The sequence below is a fragment of the Sebastes umbrosus genome, chromosome 23, assembly GCF_015220745.1.
Source record: "Sebastes umbrosus isolate fSebUmb1 chromosome 23, fSebUmb1.pri, whole genome shotgun sequence".
In the NCBI taxonomy this organism is placed as follows: domain Eukaryota; kingdom Metazoa; phylum Chordata; class Actinopteri; order Perciformes; family Sebastidae; genus Sebastes; species Sebastes umbrosus.
This window is the reverse complement of record NC_051291.1, coordinates 5,977,446-6,002,612: the sequence shown is the minus strand read 5'-3', so window position 1 is coordinate 6,002,612 and position 25,167 is coordinate 5,977,446. Positions and strand designations below refer to the sequence as shown.

Genomic DNA, 25,167 nt, shown 5'->3' with positions numbered 1-25,167 from the left:
TCACCTTAAAGCTACACTAATATTTTGTATCACGATATGACGATTTGAAAATAACTACATTTTAAATTGTAACTTTAAAACCACAAAACCAATTACCAAGTGAGTGAGTTTAACATCATCATTACTAATTACAATCATTTCAGTAAATCTCTATTGTCTGTATCAAGGGACTAATTTAAAATGACCTTTGACCCTGACATCAACAACAGCAACAATGACGTCATGTGGACGTAAAGTGAACCCAAGAACACAAGCAAATACTATAGTCCATCTCAGTAATGGGCTCTGCACTACTCTGATGTGGAAAACATCCTTTCTCACACGCACATGCACACACACAGAGTCACATGCACGCTTCTGTGCTCACATACACACACAGAGCAAACAGTGTGTGTGTGTGTGTGTGTTTGCTTACGATGTATCTGACAAGGTGCCATGAGACCGCAGCGTTCTGCAGCTGGTTCCTGATAAGCTCTATTAATAGTCTGCCACTGCTTTCTACACACACACACACACCAAACCCCCCCAACCTCACCTCTCCCTCCCATCCCCTCCCTACTGCCACCACCCTGCCCTCGACGGCCGCCATGACTACGTGGCTACCTGTTGCTATGGCAACCACTTGCTGGGAAACCAGTCTCCACAGCGGGCATCACACTGTGGCAGCTCTGGGAAGGGGAAATCGATAACCCAGAGCGAGGAGGATTTCTTCTTCTGTTGTTGTTGTTGTCTCCTCAAAAGGAAATCACCATCATCAACATTTCAAAGCAGAGTTCTTGAAGGAGTTCAGAACTTTATCTTAAAAAAGGCAACATTGTTTTCCCCTCAGTGTACTATGAAAAAAGTTAACGGTAATGGTTCAAGACACCGCTGGTCTGCTGCTCAGCGTTGAGTGATCAGAGGAGAGAGGCACTCGTAGACTCTCTCTCCTCGCTCTCCAGCCTGCTGAGATATCCGTCTCGTCTCTTACGTCTTCAAATTGATTTTCTTGACCGTGCAAACACACCCAAAGGATTTGGAGTCAAGTCTTTATCTTAGTTATGGCTAAAAAAAGGATTATCATCTGAGGGGCGGAAATCCGAGATCCGGATCACCGCCGAAATCTAATCAACTGCTCTTTGGCATGAAGCCCGTCTGCTCAGGCCAATTCGATGGAAATCCATTCATAAGCTTTTAAGAGATAATGCTGCAAGACAGACATGAGAGAAAACCTGACCTCTAGGTTATAGGTTACAGTAATAAACTGTATACTGTATAAAAAGTGGACATAGTCACCGTGATGTCACCCATTGGTTTGTGGCCGTTTGAAGCTTCAACTTCAACATTTTGGTCGCCACCATCTTTGCTTTTTGCAACCACAAGTAACACAAAAGGGTGGAGCTAAGTACAATCGACTGCTGAATAAGACATTTTTAAGCGACCAAAAATGTTGCAATTAATTTTCATGAACTGAAACCACACTGTGGAAGGGTTAAAGTTCTACGACGAAAACACAGACAACTCCCAGACCGGACAACGCCGTCAATCACAAGGTAGCCCCGCCCTAAAGCATCCCCTGCTTTATGGTCTATTTGACTCTAAATGGGACCATAATTTACTACATGAACATCATGCTGTATTGAAGAAGACTTGAAACTAGTGATTGAGACCATAAACTCATGTTTACAATGTTTACTGAGGTAATAAATCAAGTGAGAAGTAGGCTCATTTTCTCATAGACTTCTATACAATCAGACTTCTTTTTGCAACCAGAGGAGTCGCCCCCTGCTGGCTAGTAGAAAGAATGCAAGTTTAAGGCACTTCTGCATCACTTTTCCTTAATTTTTCCTTTTCCTGTACACAGCGCAGTGGCCTCATGACATGGGTCAAAATCCCCCCCTTCACCAAATACAACCAGATGTTATCACATAAGTGAAATTCCATACTTGGGTTAACAATATCATCTCCTTGGTGACCAAACAAACTCCATTCGCTGACAAAGATGTGGCTGAAGACACAATCAATTTTGCGGTAAGTGGACCTAGCGCTAGAATTTTTTTGTCAAACTAAATATGCTAATACTGTATCGTTGAATACAGTTCGATCCAGTATGTTTGGAAAAAAAGCTATATTAGAATAAGTATCAAGTTTTCGAGTGTAATGATTCAACAGGTAAACAGAGCAGCAGGCGGATTTCATGCTAATCTGCAGAGCAATTCATCAGCGGAGGCAGCAAACACCAAAAGCCATGAAATCTGTTTTCGCTCCTTTCTATCTGACAGCTTTTCTGACTGAGTGTGTTTGCACTGCAGGTTTGTATACTCTAGATGACATTATGCAGATGCACACACACAGACAGACGGACATGTGCACAGATCTGAACACACTTAACACAAACAAGTCCCAAAGTCCTCATCATGCTGTAATGCCTCTATCTGTATTCACCTCATACAGCACCTCATCCTCCACGTCCTCCCTCCTGCTAGTTCCCCCTCCATGTTTCTCTGTTATACATCTCGGCCATATGCACCACCAGCCTGTCTCCGTCATGAGGCACACCTGCTGCCACACACACAGCCCATATGCCTACGAGTGAGATACTACAGCTGATGTTGATGTATTCACTGAGTAATGGATCGTTTCCATTTCACATCCTGCTGCAGGTGGTCACAGAGAAAATATGTTAGAACCCATTAAAGCTAATACCATTACAGGCCAGTAAAAAGGTCAAATACTTTACGCTTTTCCTTTAGTTTATTGATCGTCTGAAATTAAGTGTTTTCGGCTGGGAGTCCAGCTTCACAGCTATTTTATCTTACATTGGCTTTTTAAGCTGCTAATGTTATAATTTCACTCATATGTTACGTCTTCTGTGTTTATTTTGATGTTGCATAAAGGAAAATTTAAATAGTATCATGTTATATATGAAACAATAAGTGACAAATGTTTGTTACTACGTCAAATGTGATGGGTAGTTTACTAATTGGCTAACGAAACAGCTAGCCGGCTGGTTGTATATCCCTATACAGTTAGTAAAAATAGCTTATCAAGGGGCTAATGTATGTGTTTACTTCTGGTTGGACTCAGAGACAAGCATTTAAAAGGAGCAGTATATAACATTTCGGAGGGGATCTATTCGCAGAAATTGAATATAATATTTCATATCTGTATTTTCGTTAGTGAATAAATCACCTGAAACTAAGAATCGTTGAAGTGATATATGTAAAACACAGTATTAAAAAGTTTATTTGGAAAGCTTTCAGAAACTGGCGCTGCTTGCAGCACAACCCGGTCTCATGGAAAGGCGTATAAATTGCACGACATTACAAGGAGATTCCTCGTGTCATGAGGACGTATTTTAGGCTTTTCGTGTATCATGCTTCAGCTTAAAATAAATTAAGTAAAATACGTATGGAAACAACATAACATGAGTACGGAAAACATGTCACAAACGTCACTAAAAAACACGTCACTAATATAACTTACAGGACAAAACGTCGGTCTCAAACACTGGTCTCCTGGTTAAAAGTCGTGTGTTTCTTGGACCCGTACTATACGGCGTACAAATGACACGCCAAAAGCAAGAAAGGCGTTCTTATTGCACACTAAATGCCTTGCTAATGTGCCAGGAATATGGCCTGAATCTCTACAATGGAAGTGGCTAATGCAAAGTTTGCATGACCCACAGTCGTAGTGAGCACAATTATGAGAATGAGACCTGAAGACCCGCTGATGATTGTGACTAATAGTATGTAGTCCTACCAGTATTATTTAAAAGAAGACATATCTGGAGTCAAGTGACATCATTTTGATAAGTGAAGCCATCTCTAAGTATTCATATTCTCTCTTAAGTTCTCCACTGGAACAGAAACTGCACTGAAAACAAGCACTATTACCTCAACCACAGGCCAGGTTTCTTCACTTAATGTGAATCCCTTACAAACACATTTGCAGTGTGTTCCCTTTCTCGTTAATGAGCTCTCTTTCAGCACCAAGGGACAGCTCCCAGCACTCCTTTCTCCACACACACACACACACACACAAACACACACCCTCATAAAGTCATCGTCTGGTCAGGCTCCGAAGCCTCAAAGCAGCACAGCGCAGTTAAACAAAGACTCTGTCTGGTCTTGTGAAGGCAGCCTCTAGGCACGTAGTACAAAGCTCGGCACTGACTCACTTGATCAGAGTACGAGGGAGATACTCCACCAGACCCTCCATCACTGTGATGTAGTAAAGAGACAGGCAGGACATTTTCTGCTACTAAGTAGCTGGTTGTGATGGAGGAAGCTAATTAGAGGCTAATGGAGCATCCTTGAAAATGTGGAGTGAGGAAAAGAGAAACCTCCCCGAGATAAAGCCGTTGTTGACTTGCAAATGGGTAAGTGGCGTGAGTGGTGATTAAATTCACTGGTAAAAGCAGGAGAGGTTGTGCCCTTTTCTTAATTGAATTCAGTGAATGTGCCTAATCTCACATTGGATTTTGCCAATACGGATTTGTTTGTCTAAAGGCAACTTATCGCATAATATACCAATTTAATGATGTTACTTCACTTTGGAGATTAGTCAAATGAAATTCTATGACTTCATGTTCTTATAAAACCATTTTGGAAAGAAAAATAACTCAAAATGCACAAAATTTTGAGCCAAAAACAACTTATTCCTTGAACACTTGACAGGTTAGTGATGTGATTTGAACATTACAACGATAATATCCGCATAAACAAACCTTTTAATAAGTCTACACTTCCACCTACGCGCTTCCACCTGGTTAGGATGAGAATTGTCGCTTAATTATATAAACCAACCAATTAATTATAGAAACCTCTAGGTAATAATTAAACGTTATCTCAATGTAATTAACTGCACTATTTTTATGCGGACCCTTCATCTACTGTCTCCGAGGACAACACAGTTCAACGTTTGCAACTGATGGATAATTTAGCCAGAAAACATGATTATACGCACAACATGAGGGTGCATGCTGATATTTGAGTGTCTATGTGTGAGGGAATGGATTATGACTAACTAGGGCTGAAGGCATCAGAGCAGATTTGTCTTCAGAAAAACATTTCAACCTTAAATCTAACCGTCACCACACAGAGAGCATGCAAAGAATTCATTATTTTAGAGGGACACTCTGAGATACCACTAAAGCATGATTTATGCTTGTCGCATCTGCACGGGCAAAGTGACGTCACACCATCAGACAATCCTTCTAACTACGCGGACTCGGATGGGCGGAGATTATGGAGAACTTTGAGGAACTTTGAGAATGTCCATTTTGCCGCGAGGAGAAACCTGCACGGAGTATAAAAGATCCAAATGTTTCCTCGTCACGATTCCACGTCAGCTCATTTCAGTGTGGTCGTTCTCGCGGAAAAGTATAACCGAAGATTAAAAACTGCAGGGCAAAGATCACATGATAGATTGTCAGTGGACTAATTTTTGGTAGCTGTGCTAGTTTGTCTACTCAGTTGTCCTTGAAAATGTAGTAAAACTCTATACAGCAGAAAAGTGAAAAATACAACAAAGCTGCCGCTTTTCTTTATTCTTTCACAACTTTGACAAGTTTATTTTTCAACAGTAAAATGTCCTGCAATGAACATTTCTTGCCTGCAACTGTTAAAAAAGGAAAATTTAAAGGCAACCATATCAAAAATGTTTATATATGTTATGGGTTGTGGAAGAAAATTAATATTGGCTGATATACTGTATCATGATAGGGTTCTTTTAACTCTCAAATATCAATATCAGTATTGGCCTCAAAAATCCTCAATCGGTCGGGCTTACTAACAAGTTTGCAATATCTTAACTTAAAAGGTGATTATATGTCACTGTTGTATTCACAGTTTGTTTTTGCTGCCCCCAAGTGGCCTAAAATTGTATTATTGCAGGTTTAAAGAAAAAACATTATTACTGTCAATAATCAATTCCTACCAAAATGTATCGATCACTACCTTTTTTAGTAAAAACTGAGGAAAACAACATCATAAAACCCACAGCCAGTGTGGTCTACGGAAAAAAATTGCAACAACAGTGTGGACAGAGTCGTGTCTAGAAGGTAACAAACACTTTGCAAAAACTCTCGCAAGACTTGCTTCCCAACAACCAATCCTAACCTTGACCATTGGAGGTCAATGCCTAACCTTAACCATCCCGCGAGAGTAGTGCTAGCTCTGCTATCCCCGGCGGTCACTCAAGAGTCTAGTCTAAGATTGGTTAGAGTAAATTCCTATGCTTAATAATTATAGAATAACTCCCCTTGCACACCCACTGGAGCTAACAAGAGTAGATTTCTCCTCCAAGATTGAAACATCTTTCTACAAATCTCCTGTGTAGAGAGAAAAAACCTCTTCATTTGACAGGATTGACAGGGATTCCTGTAATAACTTGGCAAAGTCAAACAGTCTGGTTCAATACCGTCTGCTAGCAACGGCTCGTATCACACAACAGTCCCAGCGCCCAGGCAAAAGGTCAGATCAACAATATCCGGCCGGCAGCAGATGAACCAGACGCGTATGGGTAGAAATACAGAGAGGGCAGGGCTTGGCGGTGTATGGCCTTTCCTGGTTTGACGATGACCTTTTTGGCGAGTTCGGTTCAGAAATACTAAACTGGCTTTTCCTGTGTGAACCGTCCGGCGGTCACGTTGATGTGGGCTAGAGGTGACAGGTTCGGCCTATAAAATAATTGCATGCGAAGAAAAATGACGCCTTATTAGCGTCTCCGGCAGCTAATTGCAGTGCCAGAATGTGTTTCATTATCTACCGGGGCCGGCTCGTGCATGCTTGTGTAATGAAGATGGCTGTATGGGAAAAACATTGTGGTGGCAGAAGGGGAGTGGATACTTATAATGAAACAGCCACTTATAATGTAGCAGCTGAAATGACCCGGGTGATTAGTTTCTTCCACATATTAGCAATCTTGTGTATGTAAATGAAGTGTGTGGCTGCTGCATTTTCAACCCTCATTTCACATGTTTGTTTTGGGGGAAATCATCATCATTTATTCACCTTTTATTTAGGTATTCAAATCTGTGAAAATATTTTTTTCTTTCCATCACATTTCATTATTGTTGGTTCGAAACAAACACAAACATAGACTGGCATTACTGCCACAATTGTTTGTGTTGATATTGCAGTCCATTATGGGGCTGCTATTTCAAATTAAAACTGGCTCCCATCTCCATAAAAAAAACTAGTGGTTGATGACTTTCCATTAACTATGTTTCTAAAAAAGTCAGAGGTAGAAAATAATCACTGTTTATTTCCACCAGTAAGTAGGTATGCAAATATATTTAAAAAGGGCACAACAAGACTACATAATCAAAAGAGCAGCAGAAATTCTTAAATGGATATAAAGCAGCAAAATCGTAATTCAGATGTAGGGCTGCAACTAACAATTGTTTTCATTATCGATCAGTCATTTGATTTTTACGATCTGGTCTATCGGGCTATCAAATGTTGGAAAACTTGTGAAAAATGCTCATCAAAATTTCCCAGAGCCCAAGTTGACGTCTTCATATAACTTATTTAGTCCAACCAAATGTACAAACCCCAAATATATTCAACTTATAATGGTAAATAGATAGATAGATAGATAGATAGATAGATAATCATCTTTCTGTTGATCAACTAATCAAGTAATTTTCTCTGACTATATTTGGTTTTGTGCTCCACTATTTTTTTTATATATAAGCATGCAACAGTTGGATCCAACATTTCCCATGATGCATCTTAATAGCGTCTCCTCATTAAAGTTTCTCTGCCACCCTTATAAATGTTCTATCAAACTCTTATTCCCCCAGTTTGTCTCACAGGCTCTCTGTTATAAATTCATCCTCCAAGCCCACACTAAGATAACGCTGACGACATCATCGAGGTTATTCTTTATCAGACTTTAGAAAGCTCCTCCAGAGCCATAGGAGATATTATTCAACAGTTTTCACAGGCTGAGTTCAGTTGTACTCACATATTTCTGTTTAAACCCGACCCCAGTGTGAGAGAGTAGTAACCGAGCCCGACCCGAACCCGACAGGCTATTCTGATTTTTATATCCCAACCGATCCAAGTCAAACAATAGCCGATGGGTTCAGAGATTGCACTACGGACAACACGTTCCATCTCTTTTGCTCTCCACAAGGACTGTTTACCTGTATGCAACCAAAATCGGCTCAGACGTGTATTGTTGGTCAATACTACTCGGACTACAAATGGAAACCAGAAGGCTTCCAATACCAAAATCTTGTCCCTTTGCCGACACATCCATATGCAGATATCTGTTTATAGAGATCAGCCCAACACAGACAATAGGGCCATCATTATATTTTCACTATAAAGAACTTGTAGCACCGTGTCCAAGTAGGCCGAACCTAACCCAAACGGGTATCAACACTCTCACTGATTCTGATAGGGTTTCATTCAAGTGCTTTATGCAAAAAAATCATAATGTGCATAAAAACAAGTGGATTGAAAGTGCAAGAGGTCATGATAGGTGAGATTCAAGAGGTGGACAGGTTTAAATATAGGATGGAGAGTTTTAAAACATGATCACATTTCAGTATACCAGTTTTTGTAAGATTGGTATGACCACAGCCATCTCTCTAATTGCACATTGTAGGTATTTTAATGAGAAAAAGTGTCAGCAGTTCACTGTCATTATAACTGAACCCTTTCTATACCTGAAGAGAATATTGTTTTTGTAGAGTTCCCTGTAATTGCTCTAATTGATTGCACAGAGAAAACAAGTTTGGAGAATTACAGTCCAGGAAAACACAATTTTGCTTAAGAGCTGTTTTAGTAAAAGGGAAGTTTTATGAGTTTGCTATGGGGTATCTGGGGTATCTGGGGTATCTGGGGTATATCTGGGGTATCTTACTGCAGGGCTCATTTTCGACCCTTCACAAGCCTCGTCAATCTCTGATTTGCTTCATTCTTGTTCAGTGAGAAAAAGCGTTTTCTACAGACTTGTAAGCTCCTCAAACTATATCCATCACAAGAAACATGAAGCTTTAATTTAGTTTCGTATCTAGTTGTCGTTTCATTGCACCCGAGTTGAGTGTTTTCATACCAGCACTTCCTGCCAATCACCTGAAGTTTCTAAAAATCAAAACTTTACTGTAACTTCCAGTTTTATTTTTACTTTGCATGACTTTCATAGCCAAAAGAAAAATCCACACTGTATCCAACATGCATTGAAAAATAATTATGGGAAATACAAATCAGATATAGACTGAAGTATTTCCCTTTAAATCGTTATCTCCTTCTTTTCCCAGCCAACACCGCTGGATAAATGGCTGCAAAGAAACATTCATCATCTGCACATTCCTGATGCCAGCTAGATAAATATATGCTAATCATAGCGTGATTGATTTATATACCACACAACAAGAATCAAAATTACAGCCATTCATCACAAGAAGATCAAGAAATGGTACCAAAAGGGTGTCTGAAGGCAAATCTTGATTCAAACATAGATAATAAAGGGCTTTAGTTTGTAAGAGGAAGTAAACACAGTGCTCTTCACTGTGGTCAGGGTTGTTTATTAAAGAATTAAGCCTCCTCTCCTCTCCCAGTGGTTGATTGAGGAGAGAAAATGGTCTGCAATTCCTCCACGTATGACTGAGGGAGAGAGCGCTTACTACACTCAGAGGAGGCGGTGCACGAGTGCCATCAACGTGGCGCTCAGCCCTGGAAAGCCAGTTTTAACAGCCCTTTCCACAGAGGATGTGACTCATGAGTAACGGCAGCCACTATAAATAATTTGGGGTACATTGAATTCGGATCAAAAGGCGCGCTGCTGCATGTAAAAAGCGTGCAGAGAGCGGAGGGAGGGAGGGAGGAACAGGCAGAGAGAGGAAGGATTCAAAAAGCAGAGTGAAAAATATGCATGCAGGGAAGGAAGAAGTAGAAAGGGAATGTGCAGAGGTGTGTTGGTGGTGGGGGGAGGAAGCAGGGATGGGGCCAATCAGATAAATGTAACTCTGACATCAGCGTCTGATGAAGGACGACCTCGTTGACACTAAAAGTTTCCAGGGTGCTTTGACGTTCATCTTGGCTTCCTTTTGGGGCGTGCTGCTGTGATGATATCCACTTCTTATCAGAGTTCTTTAATCACGTAATGGCACCCCCGACTAAATCTAATAATAATCTTTAATGACGATAATAATAAAGACAGCAAGTTGTCTAGCAGCCCGAGCAAGCAGAAGGGTCACGACTGTGTAATTAGGAGCTGTGAGTAATTGCAAATATCAGGGCCAGAGGCAGAGGGAGAGGCAGAAAGAAGAAGAGACAAAACCAAACCCATTACATGTGGCCCGAAGGTGCACTTAAAAGCTGATTCTGACCTCTGAACTTTGTGATGGGGAGCAAGTGCGGAGGGGAAATGTTAAGGCAGGGATCAATAAAGTAACACATTAGTATTAGTGCTTCCAATGGGGTGAGATAATTTCACTGGTTTCTAATTAAAGGCAACTTTGTCTTCACATCAGTGAGTGTTGATGTAGGGTAATGTTTGTTTGTTTAGATCCCCATTAGCTTTTGCATAGCATCAGCTATTCTTCCTGGGGTCAACATAGTTTACATGATGACAATACAAAAATACACATTCACACTACTCATCATACACTAACATAACACACTACTACAGGTACTTTGACCTGATTTGGTTTTGGATCTTGGTAAAGTAAAACAACCTGCAGCAGCATGCCTAGTGGAATAATTGTGTGTATCTGTACTAAAGGATATTTTTGGTAAAAAATAAGTGGAGTCTTTGTTGTTATGACATTCTTAATGAAAACCATCAATGAATACAGCAATCTATTTCTCACTTCAAACCAAGAGAGACATTTATGCATTTTAATTACATTTGTTCTCCACCCACAAGAAAGAGCTAAACCTGCTGCTTTATTCTGGACCAGTTGCAGTTTTCTTATATTACCTAATGAAGTATTGGACCAAACTGCTGAGCAATAACATGTGGTGTGACAAGTCTCTAAAATGGCATTTAAAACTAATGCAAATGCTTTTACTTGCTTTCACATAAACAATATGTGGGTTTAAACCTGATCTGTTCATGCAATTTAAAAAAAAAACTCGGGGAAATGCTCAAACAAGCATCTGATTTGATGACAGACAGAAGAGACTATATGTTGAACCACATATCTTCTTACCAAGCCACACTCCGACCACCAGCCTCCCCGCCAGGAGCACCTCCTAAGGTGCACTTAAAAGCTGATTCTGACCTCTGAACTTTGTGATGGGGAGCAAGTGCGGGGGGAATGATAAGGCAGGGATCAATAAAGTATTACATTAGCATTAGTGCTGCCAGTGGGGTGAGATAATTTCACTGGTTTCTAATTAAAAGCAACTGTTGATGTAGGGTAACGTGGTGTGACAAGTCTCTAAACTGGCATTTAAAACTAATGCAAATTCTTATCCCAGGTTGTTTTTACTTGCTTTCACGAAAACAATTGCAATGCAATTTAAGTTAATAGAAAAACTGGGGGGGAAATGCTCAAACAAGCATCTGATTTGATGATACACAGAAGGGACTATGTTGAACATATGGTTTCTAATTAAAAGCAACTTTGTCTTTGCATCAGTGAGTGTTGATGTTGGGTAATGTGGTGTGACAAGTCTCTAAAATGGCATTTAAAACTCATGCAAAATGCTTTTACTTGCTTTCACATAAACAATATGTGGGTTTAAACCTGATCTGTTCATGCAATTTAAAGAAACAAACTGGGGGAAACGCTCAAACAGAGAGAAGGAACAGAAAGTATGTTGAACCACATGTCTTACTCACCCAGCCCCACTCCGACCACCAGCCTCCCCGCCAGCAGCACCTCCTTCCCGGGTGCGCTGCTCAGCACGATGCCCCCCACGGTGAAGAAGCAGCTGGCCATCAGGATGCACACTCTGCGGCCGAACAGCCCGTTGAGGAAGCCTCCCAGCAGCGCAGAGAGAGCGGCTGCAGCCACAGTACTGGAGATGAGCAGCTCCTGCCACAGTGCGCTCAGATCCAGCTCTCTCTTCAGCAGCAGCATCGCTCCGGAGATCACCCCGGTGTCGTAGCCGAAAAGAAACCCTCCCAGGGCGGAGAAGGAGGCCAGGATGTAGACGAAACCTGGGGTGACATCCTGCTGGAACTGCTTGCGTGCAGCCCTCTCCAAGTCACCGGTTGTGGTGGAGGTGGAGGTGGAGGAGGATGGAGGTGCTGGTGCGCCTGGTGATGGTGATGGAGCTGCAGCTGATGCACCCTGCAGGCTGCTGATGCTGGAGCTGGATGGAGATGCAGCCTTGATGAGACTCCTCTCTCCTCCATCATTCACTTTCTTCCACCTCTCGCCCATCAGGTTGCTCATACTCCGGAGGTTGTAGTCATGGTCGCCCTGCTTTCGAGACATATGGGAAATGCAACGCAAGTGGGTGCTTCTTATAGTTGATGCTTAAAAAAAAAAAGAAAAGAAAACAAAAACTAATTCTCCCACCTCACCCCTTCTTCAGTTTTTGGAGTTACTGTGCTAGTTTATCCACAAAAATAAATAAAAGTTGATTTCCAAAGCCTTGTTGTTGTTGTTGTTGTTGTGCGTCAGAGCATCCCATCCTCCAGTGGTCCTGATGAGAGAGTTGAAGGAAGAGTGAGGATGGAAAAGGTAAAAGACAGGAGGAGTGTGGAGTGGAGCAACTCGTCATCACCAGCGTCGGTGTGACGCAAGGAAATATTGTTTTTTGGAAGCATGATGCTGGAAGAGGATCGTTTGTGGCAGGGAAAAAGGCTGCTGAAAATAGAAAAGCATTACAGTACACACAAAAAAAATCGATAGGCTATTAGAATAAAGGGGCAATTAGGATGTTTACTATCAGTTGTGACAATATTTCATTTTTGTGCACAAGCAAAATCTAACAAAATATTCTGTAAATTATTGCATGGATTTAGATGCATATAACCTGTGGCTATTTCTATAATATAAATATAGATTCTTAATGATGACACACATTTCAAATAAGGCTTCATATCACCATGTTTTCACCTGTTACTGTATACAGCAGGCTGCCTCTATAATAGGAAAAAGGCTGCCCCCTGCTGGTCTGACTCAGATAATGCACACAGTGCAGCACAAGGTGGCTGCTTATAGTTGATGCTTCAAAATAAAAGAAAAAAAGAAAACAAAAACTAATTCTCCCACCCCACCCCTTCTTCAGTTTTTTGGAGTTACTGTGTTTTAGTTTATCCACAAAGCACTCCTAGAATAAATAAATAAAAGTTGATGTCCAAGCCTTGTTGTTGTTGTTGTTGTGCAGTCAGAGCATCACATCCCCTCCAGTGGTCCTGATGAGAGAGTTGGAGGCAGAGTGAGGATGGAAAAGGTAAAAGACAGGAGGAGTGTGGAGTGGAGCAGAGGAAATATTGTTTTGGGAAGCTAGAGTGAATGGTTTGTGGCAGAGATTTAAGTCTGCTACAATTCAATTAAATCATGGAGATTAGATAGGCTGCTGGAAATAGAAAGCAGTACAGCACACTATAAATCAATAGGCTGTTGGAATAAAGGGGCAATTAGGATGTTTACTATCAGTTCTGACTATGAAAACAATATTTGGACACAAGCAAAATCTAACAAAATATTCTGTTAACTATTGCACAGATATAGATAGATAGATAGATAGATAGATAGATAGATAGATAGATAGATAGATACATACATAGATAGATAGTAACTTTATTGATCACGAGGGAAATCAAGTTTCCAGCATCATAGTTCCATAGTGCAAAACATGTTAGTAAAAAGGCAGTAAAAAAGTTAGTAGAACAAAGTACAAAAAAATATACCAGATATAAAAATACAAGGAGATGAAGAAAACTGTTAAAATTGAATATAGTGCAGGGTAACAGCTGTGATACAGGACTATTAGAAAAGTGAATATAGTGCAGAAGAGACTGTTAAAAGTGAGTATAGTGCAGAAGAGACTTTTAAAAAGTGAATATAGTGCAGAAGAGACTGTTAAAAGTGAATATAGTGCAGAAGAGATTGTTAAAAGTGAGTATAGTGCAGAAGAGACTGTTAAAAGTGAATATAGTGCAGAAGAGATTGTTAAAAGTGAGTATAGTGCAGGGTAACTCCAGTAGCTTAGTCTATGAAAGTGCACTGTGTGCATTATTATCTGTCATGCAGACCGTCTTCCTTTGTCCCCCACCTCCCTAGAAAGGTGTTGTACAGTTTGATGGCTCGGGGGGACAAAGGACATAGATGCATATAACCTGTGGCTATGTCTATAATATACATATATATTCTTAATGATGACACACATTTCAAATAAGGCCTGTTACTGTATACAGCAGGCTGCCTCTGGCAATAATAGGAAAAAGGCTGCCCCCTGCTGGTCTGACCCAGATTATGCACACAGTGGTCCACAATTTCAGTTTACTATCACATTAAAGGAAAGCAGCGAATCCTCAGAATTAAGAGGCTGAAAGAAAGCAATGTTTGTTGATTTTGCTTGAAAAATATCTAAAAAGATTAATCCATTATCAAAATATCTGCCAACATCTAAACCAAACAAACAAAATGTCTCCATGAGCCATGAAAAGCTCTCATGTTCAGAGCTCCCTCTTTCACACACTTAATCATTATTACTGCCAACCTTCTTCTCCATTATTGATCAGGCTTCAAACACAGAAAAAAGTAATCTGAGTGAACATGCTGCATGGATGCCGCCTGGAGAAATGACACGGTTGTAAATGCATTCATGTGTGGAGGGGGATCAATATGTGGACAGCGGTGTCACACAAAATGGAGAATGAGTACAGCCTGATAATGGCTCATGATCGAGCCCATTAGAGAAGGAGGGCAATAATGGAAGTTTCCTGTATACGCATAATGGTGTACATGGTTTCATGGTGCAAACCTATAATGTCTCTTTTAGGGAAATTAACCTTGTGATTCCAGTTGAGTGGCGGGGCCTTGGGGTGGCGATGTACGTCAGTCGTTCTGTCGATCGGTCTAACTCTTGACAACTGCTGGCCAGATTTTCTAAAATTAGGTATGAATCACAGCTCAAATTTTAGCAACCTGATCTTTCCACAAGCACCAACATCCGACTAACATTTACACATACCCATCTTGGTTATTTGCAACCAGAAGTGACACAAGAGGGTGGAGCTAAGTACAACCGAACGCTGAATAAGACATTTTTAGGCAACCAAAATGTTACAGTTGTGGCAGCTGCCAATTCTCTGGTGCTTGCTGTTGTTTCCCTTTTCCCTGGTGTTTTTCTTGGTTGAGTTGCTGAGTGATTAGAGGGTTATTCAGTTCACCTGTTGTGCAGGGTGTGGGGACTGGCTCTTAAATGATAGTTGAGAGCAGCTTGGTGCATTCCCCTCTTGGCCAATCAGGGTGTAACGACGCCCTTTCTGTAGGGCTTAAAAGAGGAGGGAAACTGCACACCCAGTGTCATTCTGATCTCTCCTTCACTCAATGCAACATGTGTTATCAGCTTTATCAGAAACTCTGGTCTGTTTTGGGCCCTTTTGGGATTCTGTGATCTTTGTGTTTTGTTTGTTGAGAGTGTTGACTCCTAGTTGGGGAAACAAGTTAAGTGCCAACCAATTAGGTTACCTGCACTGGGACGATTAGGTGCTATTTGTGCAACAGCTGGCTTGCCTTACAATAGCCTAACGCCTGCAGGCTGTGTTTTTGTATTCTATTCATTTGTTGATTTTCAATGAAACCCTTTATACCCATTTCTTTTAGTGTATTTTATTTGGGAAAACTTTAAAGGAGGGTAAAAGGAAAAACACAAACCAATATTTCAGTTTCCTTAATTGTTTGTTAATATAGAGGCATTTGTTCATTATTGAAGAGGCATTTGTTCATTATTATTATTAAGAAGGCATTTTATTTTATATTATTATGTGGATGGGAACTGTTTTTCAGTCTTCTGACTGAACAACTAAAGTCTGGGGAACTCAGTACCGCCACACAGTTAACTTTCATGAACAGAAAACACACTGTGAAAGAGTTAAAGTTGTAAGACGAAAACAGAGACAACTCAGCGACCTGTCAGTCACAAGGTAACCACGCCCTAAAGCATACCCTGCTTTATGGTCTATTTGACTCTAAATGGGACCATAATTTACTAAATGAACATCATGCTGTATTGAAGAAGACTTGAAACTAGTGATTGAGACCATAAACTCATGTTTACAATGTTTACTGAGGTAATAAATCAAGTGAGAAGTAGGCTCATTTTCTCATAGACTTCTATACAATCAGACTTCTTTTTGCAACCAGAGGAGTCGCCCCCTGCTGGCTAGTAGAAAGAATGCAAGTTGAACTGAATTGAATTACCATGACTGACACTTGGTGCTGCGTATGTCTCCGGTTGAGTAGCTCTTGCCAGCAAACACACAGGGGCAGCTGGACACACTCACACAGTGGAAGCCATCGGCGCGATCATTAAGCACCTCACCTACAACACAAATTAATATACCTTTTATTATTAGGCTCATGTAGATTGAACAAGCAATGAAACAACAAGTGAAGAGCTACATCATAAAGTCAAATATTAGAAAGAATGCAACTTTGCTTCACTTTTCAAACCCTGGAGTTTCCCGCAGGCTAAAACACTAACTCATTTCCTGGTTTTAGGACTCATTCCTGCACCACTATATTGGTTCCCTTCACTGGCTGTCTCTGACAATATGAATGTTAGAACATGCAAGGTCACACCTGCCTCCTGTGTCAACTTGAAAACGGATCTATCTATCCTCAATCTCTGCTCAAAACTGCATCTTGTGGGCTCTCCTGCCATATGGCTATAAACCAAACTGTAAAATAAAAGCATATGTCATTTGAGAAGGAGCATAGCTCAGATCAAGAAAAGCTCACCAAAGAATCACTAAGTTATACCTCATGTTAATGTTCTGCAACACACGGAACTGCAATTTCATATTGATTTTAATGTGTCACCATCCAGAAGTTGAGTAATATCATAGATTTACAGAGATCACACGTAAGCCCAGCTTGTCGTATTTACTGTCTGCGTGCTAAGTCTTCGAAGAGGAAATAGACTTCGACCCAAAACCTACTCTAAACCAGCAGCCTGCCAAGCATTTGTAAGGCGCGAATTATGAGAGTTTGATGACTAATTGTAATTTATGTGCACAAAATATTATCATCTTTACAGTTCCATGGTGTTCCTGATTTATCTGGACTGCTCTCAGATATTCTACAAAGGTTTGTACATCTAGAAAAATCCAGAGTACAGCTGACAAATTCTGATGGGTTGTCAGATTGCCAAGCCTCAAACTGAGTCATTTTGTTCCAAGTTCTCCATAATCAAGCTCAACCTTTCAAATCAAACAAAAACGCCCCAAGAACATTTGCAGCACTACAGCTACAAATGCACACCCAAATGAGTCAGTCAGGCTAGCTGACGTGCAACATTACAGGGAGAAAAGTATAGGCTTAAGAGAACCCAATCCTCCGTCTTTGTGTAAACCAGCATCAAAAAGAAGAAACTGGGGGGAGAAAAACACCGGTCTGCAACCTGTTGAGAGGATAATGTTGTAATAACAGTTCCAGTCAAGGAAACAGAGCAGGATCATGGTTTCACACCTACTGTGCCAAGTGGGCTGGGTATTGACAACTAAAACCTATAGACCTTTTTTCACAGCAGGACACTGTAATATAGCTATTGTAGTCGGAAATTGCACAGGTTTAATTAAAAACATGAATGACAAAGACCATATATTAAGGTGAGCAAGTTTCAGGGTCATGTATTGTGCATGCTGTCTCACTGGACTGGCTCACTGAGGCATTTAATGGCACAGAGCCCTAATTAAAGGGACTGTTTGTAAGAATCGCTCAAAACAGTGAGGTGACACACGTCAGCTAAAACCACAATATCACTCTATATTTCAGCTGCTTGGCAGTAATGTTAGCTGACCAGACGAAGGTCTCTCCATGAATCAATGCTGATCCTAGTGTTGGCTTTTCCTGCTTCAGCCTCCCCACCGCGGTGGGAGAGAACAGGGAGACACCGGCACCCGGTCAGAGACGATAACGTTTCTCGCTGCGGTGCCCCGTCACTTCACAAGACACGGGAAACCTCTGTTGGTCTGGAGGAGCTGCAGCATTTATTTCTGCACAAACGTCCACTGTACATTCACTAGATATTCTCAGAGCTACGAAGTGTGCGCATGCACGTGAGGTGGAGCGAGATGAATGAAGGCAGGCAGGCAGAGGAGCAGAGTACAGCAGAGACTCCGGTCCTGGAGACCAAAGCTACGGTCTCCCCCGAGTCCTCCGACAGCGGCCAACACTGTTTAACAGACAGGCTTCACTAGACATAACTTTGCGGTTTTGGTGCTTCCGTGTAGTTTGTGTTGGAGTCTGAGTCTGAACAGCGTAGCCATATGCGAGCGAGCACGCATGGGGACACCGACCCGGGTGATTTATAGTGTAAGAAGTTACAAACAGCCCCTTTAATGGCACAGAGCCCTAATTAATGTTATTAGTTACACCTGTGCTTTTTTCTGTTAAAGGCTACATGTCAAAATGTCTGCTTTGATATGAATGTAAAAGCTTCTCAATATCAACAACATTATACTGTATATATCAGCAATAAATCAAATGCTCTGATGAACCTTCTGTATACTAACACGTTAGTTTAGCGGCCACCAGCTAAAAGACCCAGCTATATATTTCCATGGAGTTTGTTTGAAGACCAAAACCAGTGTGAAAATACTTACTTTGGCAAATAAAGTCATAACTTTACGAGAAAAAAAAAGAAAATAACACATAAAATTACTACTTTATAATATTATGACTTTTTTCTTGAAATTTCAGATTTATTTTTTTCCATCAATGATATAAAAAAAATGAAAATACAAACATAAAACAGTTATTAATTTCCTTTTTTTATAAATCCACAGGGAGCCACTGGAGAGGAGCTGAAGAGCCCGGATGTTGCTCCCAGTCGTCGCACCGTCATTTCCGTCGGCTTCCATCGACCAATCAACGGCCTCTTCCATGTTGCCATGGAGACTAAGGTGAATAACGGAGTGAGTTGACGTTAAGTTAGTTAGTTAGTTAGTTAATTAGTTAAATGAGGACATAAGGTAACATTATGCCGGTAATATCTCTATTTTTTTGCTTTGGAGATAAGTTTTACTTTGTGTTGGTGGTGTTGCTATGCTAGCTAGCTATGCTTGAAACATGATAATATTGCTCCGTGACTGCTGGTTGTGTAGGTAAGTTAGCTTGTTGCTAACAGGTTAGCATTAAGGCAGGGGCCAGCAACATCCGGGTCTTCAGCTCCTCTCCAGTGGCTCCCTGTGGCTTCATAAACATGGAAATGAATAACTGTTCTTTGTTTACATTTTCATTTTTTATTTATCATTGTTGTAGGTCTATGGTAGGAGAGGAAAAAAAATGTATCTGAGATTTCAAGAATAAGTCATATTATTTTGAGAATAAAGTCATAATATTATAAAGTAGTAATTTTACGTGTTATTTTCTTTTTTTCTCATAAATTTATGACTTTTTTCTCGTAATATTACGACTTTTCTTCTCGTAAATTTACTACTTTATTCTCGTAATATTACGCCTTTTTTCTCGTAAACTTCTGACTTTATTCTCGTAATATTATGACTTTATTCTCGTAATATTACGACTTTTTTCTCGTAAAGTTATGACTTTATTCTCGTAATATTACGACTTTTTTCTCGTAAAGTTATGATTTTATTCTCGTAATATTACGACTTTTTTTCTCGTAAAGTTATGACTTTATTCTCGTAATATTACGACTTTTTTCTCGTAAAGTTATGATTTTATTCTCGTAATATTACGACTTTTTTTCTCGTAAAGTTATGACTTTATTCTCGTAATATTACGACTTTTTTCTCGTAAAGTTATGATTTTATTCTCGTAATATTACGACTTTTTTTCTCGTAAAGTTATGACTTTATTCTCGTAATGTTACTACTTATTTTATCGTAAAGTTATGGCTTTTTTCTCATAATATTGCAACTTTTTTTCATGTAAACTTATGTCTTTATTCTCATAATATTAGAACTTTTTTTCATGTAAACTTATGACTTTATTCTCATAATATTACTACTTTTTTTATGAAAACCTATGACTTTTTTCTCGAAATCTCAGATTTATTTTTTTCCCTCAATGTGGCCCTAATACTCCATCGTACCATAGACCTACAACAATGATAACAAAAAAAAAATTAAAATATAAACATAAAACAGTTCAATTCATTTCCATGTTTATAAATCCACAGGGAGCCACTGGAGAGGAGCTGAAGAGCCCGGATGTTGTTCCCAGTCGTTGAACCGTCGTTTCCGTCGGCTTCCGTCAACCAATCAACGGCCTCTTCCATGTTGCCATGGAGATTAACGTGAATAACGGAGTGAGTTAATACTCTGTCGTACCATAGACCTACAACAATGATAAATAAAAATGAAAATGTAAACAAATTACAGTTATTCATTTCCATTTTTAAAAATCCACAGGGAGCCACTGGAGAGGGGCTAAAGAGCCGCATGTGGCTCCGGAGCCATGGGTGGCAGACCCCTGCTCTGGAGGGATACACAAAGATTTTGTCCATGTTGCACTGACAGAAGTTTCTATGGCAGTTACAGTGAGTTATGACAAGTAGGTATACCTTGCTTATTTCAATGAAATGTCATCAGAGCACAATGCTTTATTTTTCCATACCAACATTGGACAATTTTTGATATAGGGGAGAGTGGGGTAAGATGAGACAATTTTTACTTATGCTGTCCTCGAGGTTAGGAAAAATGAGACAGAAGCAGAATGAAAACTTGAACCTTAAATTCAGGATCTCTCCTATCAAATGAAATGATCAGCATGCATCCATCACAAAGCTGTCTGGAAAAAATGACCTTCCCAAAAAAAGTGCTCCTGTGGCTCAACTTGCCCCAGGTAAGGGGTAAGTTGATCCGAGTCAGTGGGTAAGTTGAGCCATCGTGGGGTAAACTGAACATCTGAGTTTTTAAGTTTAAACCTCAGCATAAGTGTGTTAACAAACAGTTTCACAGTTATGAACTTGTGAGAACAAACCACCTGTGAGTTTCAAGACCATTGAACAATCAAAATATCATTCAATATTCGACAATATTCCAGTCGTCAAGGTTGCAGTGAAATATGAACTGTTGCTCCCTCCTTGCAGTTCCTCCAGCCTTTTGAGGTTGAGGTAGCTCCTTCAGCACATCACTCAGTGGAAAAGATGCCTCATCCTTTTCCTTGAATACAAAGGTGGGCTTCTCACGTCAAGTGTTCCCCCGGATTCTTCTGAGAAATCTTGCACTCACTTCGTTGCCCTCCAGGCTCTCAACCAAGCCAATGTAATGGTAGCTTCTGCCTTTGGATACAAAGTTTACTATGACAAAGTCACCAACTAACAGATCTGAGATGTCTGATTCACTTCTCTCATCATTAGAACTCTCGTGCTCAGAAGTGTCATCAAATGGGATGGCATCACACTCTCCTCAGAACTGCTGTACGCTGTGATTTTCGTCTTGGTCTTTGGTTTGACCTAGGCCTACCTGCTAAACCCTGCTCTTTCCAGTTGTTGGGGACAGGAAGGTTGTTCTTTCTGCCAATTCCAATGCCAGTTCACAGCATTTCTTTGGAGTAAGGCCGTGGAACTGTTCAGCCAGCTTCTTGATATGGTCTGCAAGCTCCTTCTCTACCTCCTCTGTGAGGACCCTCTTTGCCTCTGCTGTTCCACTATAACCAACTGTTTTAACTTCCTTTATCTCCCTCTTCTATAAAGGTTAACACATAAAAAAATCAAACCAAGTTGTGTAACACTCAACAGTAATACCATTTTATACATCAGAGAATTAATTTGGTTAATTTATGGTGGGGTAAATTGAGCCAGTGGCTCGGAATAATAGTAGAATATTAGTGAGCCAGTGGCTCAACTTACCCCATAGCCTTTGGCTCACTTTGCCCCATAGCTACCATTTTGGAAAAAATGGCCCAACTTAGCAATTCAGGCTAATCTTTAGCAAAGGGATTAACATGGTGTTATACCTTAGTAAATCACCAACATGTATAATATATTTTTTTAGACCTGGATAAATTTGCTATGACCTAACATTCATTATTCCTGACATGCAGAAAATTTACTTTGATAGGGAAAAAACTGTTTTTGGTGTAAAAAAGTACTTACTACTTCTCCCATGTGCTTCACTTCATCACAGCAAGATAGAAATGATGGGTATTTCCTGAATTTATGGTCACATGACAAAACATAATCACAGTTGCCAAGATACAGGGGGTGGGTCAACTTACCCACTGGCTCATTTTACCCCACTCTCCCCTACATACACTCAGTATTTTGCAGTGGTTTACAACTGTATATAACTACTTAAACACTACTTGCATAAGGTAATTTAGTTTTACCTTCAACCAATAAATACCACAGTTGTAGTAAATCATAAGCAGTGAAAGTACTTCTCAATACTAATATCTACACACACTAAGAATTTCATATTTGGAAGCTATAATATCTCAATTGACAGGTGGTGGGTTACGGTGATAGCTCTCAGCTTTAATGTAGCCTGCTGAAGTGTTGATAAGCCACTTAATCCTTTTACCACCTCACTGATTTAAGTTGAGAAGCTTTTAAACTCAAGTTTGCAGCTTTAAGTATAATCTTTGCATGAAAAGAAATCTGAGTATAGCTGCAGAACATGTCTTTAAAACGTCATGTGGTACTCTCCCTCAGCTCTGAAACGGAAAAATAACTAACTATTTCCTGGTTCATGCATCCTGGTCATTTACTTAGCCTCATTTCTCACTTTGTTATTGGTCCATTTGTCCTCTGTTAACTAGCAAAGGCATTGTCTGGTTCACCAGTGTTTGCCAAAAGTAAGCATCCCTCTTTCTCCATAATACAAGATTTGTTTTTACCTGTTATGTGTGAGGGGTGATGACCCAAGTGTTAACAAGGTGTTGATATTTACTGGCAGGAAACACTTAGGGCTTTAAAGAAATAAAAGAACAGGATTACGTTTCAGACTCTCTTTAGCAGTTGATATTGAGACGTCCACTGTGTTTGTGCATCCATCCCAACCTCTTTCTAATCAAGATCTCTCTTTAACAGACGCACTCAAAATTTCCCACGGTAGTATTATTATAGAGATTGTTGTTGAACCATGAAATAGTCACTGTAAATGCAATATGAAAAGCAGGATATGATTTTAAATTAAGCTGGTTTTCCAAGCGTTGTGTAATCATTTCCATGTTTCTGCTGAATTACTAATTAGTTTAATGTTTAAACTGATTTCTTTTTCTAGTTTCCTGGTCTACGTTTGTGTGCACAAGTATGGGGTGGAGTGTGCGTATGGACACTGCACATATATATAAGCCCATGTGGTGGGCTGTGTGTGCAGTTCCTCCTGGTTTCATCTGGTCTCCTGCAGCGAGAGACCATCAGGCAGCATGACCTCACAGCGATGGATGCTGGCATTCTGCTTTGCACTGGCCTCAGGTACGATGCAGTTATGAATATTAATTAATTCTTCTAAGCAGAAAAAAGTGACAAGGGAAAAGGATATTGCAAAATCAAAAAAAGGACCAAAAATTAATTAATTATAGCAGCATAAACGGCAAAACTTTTAACATTTGCCATATTCTATAAAATTATTTCTCGTTTTTTATGGTTATTTCCTCTAGTTTTTTTTTTTTAATCACATTTGGCAAACTGGAGTAAGAAATGTCATTTTCACTGAGGGGTGGAATAAAAAAAGTATATTTGCTGTACTTAAGTATAAATTTGAGGAACAGTATTTCAATTTCATGCTACTTTTTTATTTCTACTGTACTATATATTGTTGTTTTTACTCTAGTAACATTTATTTGACAGCTTTACTTACTATTACTTTACAAATTAATAATTTACGCACAAAACGTATGATGAAATGTTGTAGATTAAACCACCCACTAGTCCAATAATATAATTAGTCAATTAGTATAACACTGACTGGAGCTATTGTTCTCAATTATGAGTTACTTTTGATACTGTAAAGTAGAGTTACTGTAGCTAATAATACTTTTACGTATGTGACATTTTCAATGCACGACTTTTACTTAACTAAAAGTAAAAGTCTTAAATATATAAAAAATAATCAATTTTTACTACCACTGATGTGCATTATCTGTGCATTACATATCTAAATATTGTATCTGGTACAACAATAACAATCCCCGCTGTATCCATTTGTGTTTTTAATCATAATTCATGTTTACTTCCACCATGACGCTGTATTTCTCTCCTAGTTTTAGGCACAGGGGAATCAGTCACAACAACAGAAACTCAGAAATGTGAGTATAATTCAATCAATGTTGGATATTGATCAGTTCATTATACAGATATATGTACCGGTTATATTGTTTCAGTTTTTCTGAAACTTTAAATTTTCAATTTCATTGTTTCACTGTTTTGTTTTAATTTATCTGAAACATACTGATACATTACATTGTTTTATTGTTTCTTTTGTAAAATATGTTATTTTATTTGGTTTATTTTATTCTATAGTATTTTAGTCAATTTATTTTACTCATTGTTACTTGCTTTCTGGAGCTGGACACGAGCAAATTTTACTGTACGTTGTCATGTGTATGATTGTGGCAAATTAACGTGATTTGATTTAGATTTTTTTAGACTTGAAATAATAGTTGATCATGTGGCTTATTGATTTTAAAAATGGTACTTTTCAAAATGTTATCATATAACATACTAGAAAAAATAGACATTGACATTTTAAACCCTAAATCCAACATAACAGCATAATTGAATTGATTTACTGCTTCATTATTGAGCCCAGTTATGTCTTCATTGTTGAGCATTAATCAGTGGATTGTGATCAGACACTTGCAGGACGTTTGGCAGCGGAGTCGTCCAGCCTTTCAACGGTTCAAGTTACTACGTTCGGTCTAACTGCCCGTTCACCCTCACCCGCTTCACCCACAACCGGGTGGAATGTGATATCACCGTACGGCGAGGTGACAACGGGCTGCTGGTCCAAGTCGAGATCATCATCAACAAAGTCAGGACTGTTGTGCAGAACGGAAACATCCTGGTGGAGAAGAAAAGGTTCGGGCCCAACCCTGACCCGCCCTGATATTAATTATTTTTA

At 39.7% G+C, this 25,167-nt stretch overlaps 2 protein-coding genes across 2 annotated transcripts in view; one reads left to right on the top strand and one right to left on the bottom strand.

Moving 5' to 3' along the window:
- Positions 1–12,647, bottom strand: part of LOC119483195 (proton myo-inositol cotransporter-like) — a 70,617-nt gene extending 57,970 nt beyond the window's left edge. The window contains exon 1 of the mRNA XM_037761308.1: positions 11,788–12,647. Within this exon, the coding sequence (XP_037617236.1) occupies positions 11,788–12,388 (601 nt within the window). The 5' untranslated portion in view covers positions 12,389–12,647. The remainder of the gene's footprint in view (positions 1–11,787) is intronic.
- Positions 12,648–19,052: 6,405 nt separating this feature from the next.
- Positions 19,053–25,167, top strand: part of LOC119483158 (mucin-19-like) — a 29,721-nt gene continuing 23,606 nt past the window's right edge. The window contains exons 1-5 of the mRNA XM_037761243.1: positions 19,053–19,236; positions 20,509–20,650; positions 23,326–23,519; positions 24,308–24,352; positions 24,899–25,124. Coding sequence (XP_037617171.1) covers positions 23,471–23,519; positions 24,308–24,352; positions 24,899–25,124 — 320 coding nt within the window. The 5' untranslated portion in view covers positions 19,053–19,236; positions 20,509–20,650; positions 23,326–23,470. The remainder of the gene's footprint in view (positions 19,237–20,508; positions 20,651–23,325; positions 23,520–24,307; positions 24,353–24,898; positions 25,125–25,167) is intronic.